The 9,690-nt window shown below is 40.6% G+C and overlaps 1 protein-coding gene across 1 annotated transcript; it reads left to right on the top strand.

The window, feature by feature from the left end:
• Positions 1-218: 218 nt before the first annotated feature.
• On the top strand, positions 219-4,516 carry LOC131858349 (uncharacterized). The gene is made up of 5 exons (XM_059211562.1): positions 219-549; positions 612-3,097; positions 3,578-3,991; positions 4,094-4,330; positions 4,418-4,516. Exons 1-5 carry the CDS (start codon positions 219-221, stop codon positions 4,514-4,516), a joined length of 3,567 nt encoding a protein of 1,188 aa, XP_059067545.1.
• Positions 4,517-9,690: the final 5,174 nt, after the last annotated feature.

Below are 9,690 nucleotides of genomic sequence, written 5' to 3'. Positions count from 1 at the left end.
GGTGGTAGTGGATTATTGTTTTTTTTTATTAAGAATTCATTTTGTAATGATTTTAATGGTTGAACAATGCATTTCCTTTTATTCATCAAATGCTAGAAGAATAGTCTGGATTTCTTATTGAATATCACTGTATTTGTTTGGGCTAACCAAGTTTAGCATTGTAGCGCTCTGCATCAAGTGGTATCAAAGCCACAAGATACCTTTTTGGGAATAACAAGATGGCGGATGGAGATGAAATCCCTATCAGAATCACCAATGTAGAATTGGCTAAAATAGTCAAAGAGCAAATGGCAGAGAGTAGGGTTGTCAGAGAGGAGAATAGAGCAATGAAGAGAGAGTTAGATAAGTTGAAAGGCCAAATGAGGAGAGGAGGCCAAGAAGAAGAAGAAGAAGAAGAAGAAGAGCAAGATCCAGCCGGTCAAGCCAATATGCCAGAGGATCAAAGGGCAATGCTTGTAGCCCTAGAGAGGGTAGGAGTAAAGGATAGGAATGATATTCCTTTGTTCCATGGCAAATTGGAACCGGAAGAATGCATGGATTGGATAGAAGGTATATCAATGGATTGAAATATAGCATCCAAGATGAATTGACATTGGTTAATGTGGAATCAGTCCACAAATGTTTTCAGCTTGCCCTCAAGATTGAGGAAAAACAAAAAAGAAGAGGAGAACAAAGTAAGGGAAGAGGAAACTCATTCCGTGGAAGAGGTAGGTTCAATGGGAGAGGAACTTTTCCTAAGTCCCAAGGTGAAAGCAGCAATCAAAGTACTGATAATGATGCTGGTGGTAGAGGTTCATTCAGAGGAAGAGGGTCAAATAATGGCAGGGGCAGATCAAGAGGAAGAGGCCCTAATGTGTTCACCAGAAGGTGCTTCTCATGTAACCAAGTTGGGCATCAATCTTTCAGATGTCCACAAAAGAATGACAGCAGCAATCAAGGAGATAGAAGGGTACAATTGATTCAAGAAGAGGATTGCCAAAGCAATTCATCATACCATACAGCTTCATCCAAGCATGCTGATCCAGTGCAAGGAGAAACTCTTATGTTCAATAGATCGCTGTTGGTACCACTCAACAAGGAGCTAGCTCAAAGGAAATCCTTATTCCGGACTACTTGCAAGGCAAAGGGTAAAGTATGCAAGGTAATTGTTGATTCCGGCTCTACTGAAAATCTAGTTTCTTTGGAAATGGTTACCAAGTTAAAATTGAAAAGAATTCCACACCCTACTCCCTATAAAGTTTCTTGGTTGAATAAGGAGCAGCAAACTATTGTGAATGAACAATGCTTGGTAGAATTTGAAATTGGTGACTATAAAGATAAATTTTTATGTGAGATAGTTGAAATGGATGCATGTCATCTTCTTTTAGGAAGACCATGGCAATATGATACTAATGCCCAGCATAATGGAAAAACAAATGTGTTTAATATAACAAAGAATGGTGAAAATTTTGTCATGACACCTTTACCGGATGTAACAAATGATTCAGCTGTGTCTAATAATATCATGGTTGTAAAAGAAAAAGAGTTTTTAGAAGGTCTTAAGGAGGAAAATCCTCCATGTTTTGCTGTTGTAATCAGACCTAAGGAAACTAATCATGAGGGCAGGGAATTGAGTTTAGAGGCCAAAGAAAGTACTTGTCCTAAGGTTGTAATTGATTTGCTGAATAAGTATGATGGTATTATTGCTGATAGTACCAATGAGTCTCTTCCACCAAAGAGGTCAATAAGCCATTGTATTGATTTGATTCTGGGTGCTACCTTACCTAATAAAGCAGCATATAAACTAACTCTTGAACAAAATGCTGAAGTTGCAAGACAAATCCAAGAGTTGTTAGACAAAGGTTACATAAGAAAAAGTATTAGCCCATGTGCTGTCCCAGCAGTCCTTGCTCCTAAGAAAGAAGGTACTTGGAGATTATGTACAGATTCTAGAGCCATTAATAAGATTACTATTAGATACCGGTTTCCCATGCCTAGAATGGAAGATCTCATGGATTGTTTAGGGGGTGCAAAGTACTATTCTAAGATTGATCTTAAAAGTGGTTATCATCAAATCCGGATATGTGAAGGGGATGAATGGAAAACCACTTTCAAAACTAATGAGGGTTTGTTTGAATGGATAGTTATGCCTTTTGGTTTATCCAATGCTCCTAGTACTTTCATGCGTTTAATGAATGACATGCTGAAACCTTTTCTTCATCAATTTGTTGTTGTATATTTGGATGATATTCTAATTTTTAGTGGCAGCAAAGAGGAACATTTGCAGCATTTGGATCAGGTCTTAAGGAAGCTTCATGAAGAAGGCTTGAGGATAAACTTGGAGAAGTGCTCATTCATGCAAGATGAACTTGTGTTCTTGGGTTTTGTAATTTCAAAAGGCAGTCTGAAAATGGATCCTTCAAAGGTAGAAGCCATTCTAAATTGGCCAGCACCTACTACAGCCACAGAGGTAAAAAGTTTTCATCGTTTATGTAGCTTCTATAGAAAGTTTATTGGAAACTTTAGTGGTATTTGTGCTCCACTTATTGATACTATTAAAGGTGGAAGAAAATGTGTTTTCCAATGGACTAAAGAGGCCAATGAATCTTTTGAATTGCTGAAAAAGAAAATATCAGAACAGCCAGTACTTGTTTTACCGGATTTTTATAAGGTTTTTGTTGTTGAATGTGATGCTAGCAATAAGGCTATTGGTGGGGTTCTTAGTCAAGATGGTAGACCCGTAGCCTTCTTTAGTGAGAAATTAAATGAAGCAAAACAAAAATATTCTACTTATGATCTTGAACTTTATGCTATGGTTCAGTCATTAAGAAAATGGAGGCATTATCTTTTATCAAAAGAGTTCATTGTTTTTACGGATAACCATGCACTTAGTTTTCTGAATAGACAAGAGAAACTTAACCATAGACATGTCAAGTGGATGGAGTTTTTGCAGGCCTATACTTTCAGCATTAAACATAAGAAAGGGGTTACTAATAAGGTGGCGGATGCTTTGAGTAGAAGGACACTTGCCATTCAGTCTATGCAATTGGAAAGTGCTGGTTTAGAGGCTATGGCATCCATGTATGCTACGGATGAAGATTTCAAGGAAATTTATCAGGTTTGTTTGGATATGATAGCAAGGTATCATACTAAATTTTTTGATTATTTGATTTAGAATGGGCTTCTTTTCAAGGGTGGTTTACTTTGTGTTCCAAAAGGATCAATGAGCGAAAATATTATAAAGGAAAAACATTGTGGCAGCTTGGCAGGTCATTTTGGTTTGGATAAAACTTTAGAATCAGTCAAGAGGTTTTATTATTGGCCTAAGTTGCAAATGGATGTTAGGAAATTTGTTGAAACTTGTTTGACATGTCAAAAATCTAAAGGTCATTCCTCTAATGCTGGTCTTTACACACCTTTTCCCATTCCTTCTAAACCATGGGATTTAGTTAGTATGGATTTTGTGCTCGGTTTGCCTAGAACCAAGTCCGGTTATGACAGCATATTTGTGGTAGTAGATCAGTTTTCAAAAATGGCTCATTTTATTCCATGTAAAACTACTCATGATGCTTCTCATGTTGCTGGATTGTTCTTTAAGGAGGTAGTACGTTTGCATGGTTTGCCTTTGTCAATCATATCCGATAGAGATCCTAAGTTCTTGGGTCATTTTTGGAGAACTTTGTGGAAGAAGTTGGGGACTAATGTTTGTTTATCTTCAGCATATCACCCTCAATCTGATGGGCAGACTGAGGTCATCAATCAGTCCCTTGGTAATCTTTTACGGTGTTTGACACAGGAACATGGTGTAAGTTGGGATTCAGTTTTGGCTCAGGATGAGTTTTCCTATAATGATTCAGTGAACCATAGTACCAGGAAGACTCCATTTCAAATTGTTTATGGTGTTCATCCTCGTGGCATTTTGGAGTTAAGGGATGTTAATTGTTTGGAAAAGCCTAGTGCTTTGGCTAATGATTTTGTTAATGTTATGAAGGATATTCAGGATTCGGTTAAGGTAAAGCTTTAGCATTCTAATTCCAAATATAAAACTCATGCAGATAAAAGGAGGAAAGATGTAACATTCAATGTTGGGGATTTGGTCATGGTCCATTTAAAGAAAGAAAGGCTACCTAAGGGTCATTATACAAAGCTTATGGCCAAAAATATTGGACCTTTTAAAATTCTCAAACGCAGTGGTCCTAATGCCTATCATGTTGATCTTCCTCCAGATATTCATTTATCACCTATCTTTAATGTTGCTGATCTATATTTGTATAAAGGTCCTATTGATAATTCTGTGAATGTAGGTGCTGCTGATTCTCTTGTTGATGCACAGCTTTCAGCTCTTCCTAAGGTACCTCCTTTGGAGATTGATTGCATTTTGGAAACTCATGTGGCCCGGAAGACCCGACGTCATACCTATTATGAACATTTCGTGTAGTGGAAATCCAGACCAGTTGAAGATGCTACATGGATGTCTACTGACGCTATTGAGAAGTTGGGTTTTTCTGTTCCAGCAGTCCCAACTCAAGGGACTTGAGTTTTCCTGCCTGTGGAGCATGGTGCAGGGCACCTGTGGTAATAGGATAGTTCTGGTTTAATTGTTTGTAATAATTCAAGTTTGATCATTTATGATCATCTCTCTCCTATTGTGTGGTCATGACTACCTACAGCATGCTTATAGGTTGTGGAGTCTTAGTCCACAAGGATTTTGGTTTGGTTTTCTTTTGTTCAGTTTGTGTTGTAATAAAGGGAATAAGTGAATTAGTCCATTTCTTGTATGGTCAAGAGTTTTATTGGTATTTCTATAAGCCAATAACTCTTAGTCCATTAGACTTTTGTTGTGCTTTGTTTTTCGTTAATGTTGTTTCAGAGTTACTATGTTTAGTGGAGATTCTTATTACATCTTTGTTGTTGCGGTCTCTGCTGGTTCAGTTGTATCAACAACCCCAACTGGTTTGCACCGGTTGGGTGTCTGTTGCTGTGTATAAAAGTGTGTCCAACTAATGGTTGGAACAAGAGAGTCAGTGAAGCAAAGGAAATAAAAACACAAACAACAATTTCGAGAAGGCCTCTTATTTCATGATTCTTTCTGCAGTTCGGTTGTCTTGATCAAAATAGGGTTCGAAGTAATGGAATGTGGAACAGATGCAAATCGGATGTAAAAGAATTTTAAACGGGTTCACATTCAAAATCTGTAAGCGGTTTGAATGCCTTGTTTCTTTTAATTGAAATAACTCTTTGTTCGATTTTTGGTTTGAAGTGCATTGATACACTGTGAATGTATTTTCTGCGGTAAACACAGTGGCTTAGTCATGTAACTGCACCGCTTTGATTAGGTTGTAATTTGTACAAACAAAAGTTCGAATAATCTGATTAGAGGAAGCTGTATTATCACATTGTTATGCAAACTTAGTTCCAAACTGTTCTTCCACCGTGGGAATCATAATGCCGACTGGTGAAGAATAGTTTAGGGCAAATATCTTTAATGTTTTCAACGCTCGAGACTGTTGAAGTGATAAATGCTTCAAAGACAATGTTCAACAGAGTTATACCAAAACAACATTGTTACATCTGGCGGTCATCGCCTCTGTTTCTTGAGATTAAACCATTGATCTAGCATACCCTAGCCCGTACGGCATATGACTGTGTTGAAATCAAACCCGGTTATCAAAAATAGTTTAATTGTTCGATAACAGTTTGGAGTTGTTTCGTTATGGTTATCGCTCAAGTTTGAATGTGCAGTAAATGAATTCAGAAGACCGTGATATTGGCTTGGGTCTAGCGGACTGAATGTTAATGGGACTGTTGCAACAGTTTATGTTGAAACCGATTTTGGAATGTGAGTCGATCCAAAACTTGAAGGGATTGATTGGGAATCAATAATCAAACACCATAGTTGAAAGTTTGAACCAGAAATGGGATTTACACTGCCGAAAGTCTGTGGAAAGAAATGAAAATTTAAATTAAAACCCCTGTTTATTGCACAGAATTAATACCTTACATTGGCATCGGGTTCCAAAGCTTGACAAACCAGTCGAAGCCTAAACTAGCCTGATCAACTAGGGGATTGGGATTCCTGAGTGTAAACAAGTTTTGTTGAATTTTGATGCTATCTAATTATGTTACAAACAGAACAGGGGAACGAATCAAAACAAGTATATTTGTGAATAAACCACAGTATATGTGTGCAGTTGGAAAACCAGCAAGGCTTTAAAACTCAAAAGTTCAACAGTAATACATCTTTAGAGAATTGTAGACCTCAGCAGGGAACAGAGTTTGGCAAATATCTTTCCGGAGTTAGTGGACTAGCATCTGAACATGTTAAAATTCAGATTTGTGTCGAACTGGTGGTAGTGGATTATTGTTTTTTTTTATTAAGAATTCATTTTGTAATGATTTTAATGGTTGAACAATGCATTTCCTTTTATTCATCAAATTCTAGAAGAACAGTCTAGATTTCTTATTGAATATCACTGTATTTGTTTGGGCTAACCAAGTTTAGCGTTGTAGCACTCTGCATCATTCCCTCTCTTGCTATCCTAGTCTTTCCATCTCTTCCTATCCTAATCTCCCTCTCTCTCCCCCCTCTCTCTCTCTCTTTCTCTCTCTCTCTCTTTCTCTCTCTCTCTCTCTCTCTCCTATTCTACCTCTTGCTCTCCTCTCCCTCTTGCTCCTCTCTCTCTCTTTCCATCCCTATCCTATTCTCTCCCTCTCTCTCCCTCTCCCACTTTGCATTTCCCAATCTCCCTATCTCTCTCCTCCTCATTCTGACTATCTCTCCTTCTCTTCCTATCACCTATTCTCTCTCTCTCTCTCACGTTAACCTAGTCTTTCCCTCTCTTCCTATCTTAGACTTTCCACCTCTTCCTATCCTAATCTCCCTCTCTCTCCCCTCTCTCTTGCTCTCTCTATGTCTCTCTCTATGTCTCTCTCATTACCCTAGTCTTTTCCTCTCTTCCTTACCTAGTCCTTCCATCTCTTCCTATCCTAATCTCCCTCTCTCTCTCTCTCTTTCTCTTTCTCTCTTTGTCCCACTCTCTCTCTCTTAACCCCTCCCTCCCTCCATCCTCTCTCTCTATCTCTTTCTCTCTCTCTCTCTCTTGCTTGTCTCTCTCTCTCCTTATCCTGTTCTACCTCTTTCTCTTCTCTCTCTCTCTCTCGTTATCCTAGTCTCTCTCTCTCTCTTTGTCTCCCTCTCTCTCTCCATCTCTCTATCTCCATCTCTCTCTATCTCCCTCTCTCTCCCCTCTCTCTCTATCTCTCCTTATCTTATTCCCTCCCTCTCTTCCTATGTCGTATTATCTCTCTCTCTCTCTCGTCTCTGTCTAATATTTCCAATTTCCCTCTCTCTATCTATCTCTCCTTATCCTATTCTCTTCCTCTCTCTCTCCATCTCTCTCTTTCTCTCCCTCTCCCCATCTCCATTTCCCAATCTCTCTCTCTCTCTCTCCCTCTCCTTATCCTATTCACTCCCTAGGAATTTATTTTCACTTTCTCTCTCTCTCCGTCTCTCTCTCTCTCTCTCTCTCCCCCTATCTCTCTCTCTCTCTCCCCCCTCTCTCTCTCTTACCCCCTCCTTCCCTCCATCCTCTCCCTCTCTATGTACACCCCCATCTCTCCTTATTTTAGTCTTTCCCTCTCTTCCTATCCTAGTCTTTCCATCTCTTCCTATCCTAATCTCCCTCTCTTTCTCTCTCTCTCTATCTCTCTGTGTCTCTATCTCTCTTTGTCTCTCTCTCTCTCTTTCTCCAATTCCCAACCTCCCTCTCTCTCCCTCTCCCCATATCCTTTTAACAATCTCCTCCTCTCCCTCTCCATCTCTCTCTCTCTCTCTCTCTCTCTCTCTCTCTCTCTCTCTCTCTCTCTCTCTCTCTCTCTCCCCCTCTATCCTTTTCCTAATCTCCTTCTCTCTGCCTTTCTCCCTCTCTCTCTGTCTCTCTCTCTCCCTCTCTCTCCCTCTCTACCTCACCATTTCCCAATATCCCTATCTCTCTCCTTCTCTTTCTCTTTGTCTCTCCTTCTCTTCCTATCCCCTATTCTCTCTCCCTCTCTCCCTCTCTCTCGTTATCCTAGTCTTTCCCTCTCTTCCTATCCTAGAGTTTCCATCTCTTCCTATCCTAATCTCCCTCTCTCTCCCCTCTCTCTCTCTCTCGGTCTCTCTATCTCTCCTCTTCATATCCCCTATTCTATCTCTCTCTCTCTGTCTCTCTCTCCCTTTGTCTCTCTCTCTCTCTCTCCCTCTCCCCCTCTATCCTTTTCCTAATCTCCTTCTCTCTCTCTCTCTCATTATCCTAGTCTTTCCCTCCCTTCCTATCCTAGTCTTTCCATCTCTTCCTATCCTAATCTCCCTCTCTCTCTCTCTCCCTCTCCCCCTCTCAATTTCCCAATCTCCCTATCTCTCTCCTCCTCTTTCTCACTATCTCTCCTTCTCTTCCTATCCCCTATTCTCTCTCTCTCTCTCTCTCTCTCTCTCTCTCTCTCTCTCTCTCTCTCTCTCTCTCTCTCTTCCTCTCTCTCTCTCTCTTTCTCTCCATATCCTATTCTTTCTCTCTTTCTCTCTCTCTCTCTCTCTCATTTTCCTAGTCTTTCCCGCTCTTGCTATCGTAGTCTTTCCATCTCTTCCTATCCTAATCTCCCTCTCTCTCCCCCTCTCTCTCTCTCTTTCTCTCTCTCTCTCCTATTGTCCCTCTTGCTCTCCTCTCCCTCTTGCTCCTCTCTCTCTCTCTATTCCTATCCTATTCTCTCCCTCTCTCTCCCTCTCCCACTCTACATTTCCCAATCTCCCTATCTCTCTCCTGCTCTTTCTAACTATCTCTCCTTCTCTTCCTATCCCCTATTCTCTCTCTCTCTCTCTCATGTTAACCTAGTCTTTCCCTCTCTTCCTATCCTAGACTTTCCATCTCTTCCTATCCTAATCTCAATCTCTCTCCCCTCTCTCTCTATGTGTGTGTGTGTGTCTCTCTATGTCTCTCTCATTATCCTAGCCTTTCCCTCTATTCCTTACCTAGTCCTTCCATCTCTTCCTATCCTAATCTCCCACTCTCTCTCTTAACCCCTCCCTCCCTCCATCCTCTCTCTCTATCTCTTTCTCTCTCTCTCTCTTGCTCGTCTCTCTCTCTCCTTATCCTATTCTACCTCTTGCTCCTCTCTCTCTCTCTTTCTCTCTCTCTCTCTCTCTATCCATCTCTCTCTCTCCATCTCTCTCTCTGTCTCCCTCTATCTCCCCTCTCTCTCTATCTCTCCTTATCTTATTCCCTCCCTCTCTTCCTATGTCATATTATCTCTCTCTCTCTCATCTCTGTCTCATATTTCCAATCTCCCTCTCTCTGTCTATCTCTCCTTATCCTATTCTCTCCCTCTCTCTCTCTCCATCTCTCTCTCTCTCTCTCTTTCTCTCTCTCCCTCTCCCCATCTCCATTTCCCAATCTCTCTCTCTCTCTCTCCCTCCCTCTATTTATCCTATTCACTCCCTAGGAAGTTATTTTTTCTCTTTCTCTCTCTCTCTCTCTTTGTCTCTGTCTCTCTCTCCCCCCATCTGTCTCTCTCTCCCCCCATCTCTCTCTCTCTCCCCCCTCTCTCTCTCTTACTCCCTCCTTCCCTCCATCCTCTCCCTCTCTATGTCCACCCCCATCTCTCCTTATCCTAGTCTTTCCCTCTCTTCCTATCCTAGTCTTTCCATCTCTTCCTATCCTAATCTCCCTCTCTTTCTGT

The sequence above is a fragment of the Cryptomeria japonica genome, chromosome 9 (assembly GCF_030272615.1).
Source record: "Cryptomeria japonica chromosome 9, Sugi_1.0, whole genome shotgun sequence".
NCBI classification, from domain to species: domain Eukaryota; kingdom Viridiplantae; phylum Streptophyta; class Pinopsida; order Cupressales; family Cupressaceae; genus Cryptomeria; species Cryptomeria japonica.
Note: the sequence above shows the minus strand (reverse complement) of the source record. Positions and strands in the feature narration are given on the sequence as shown.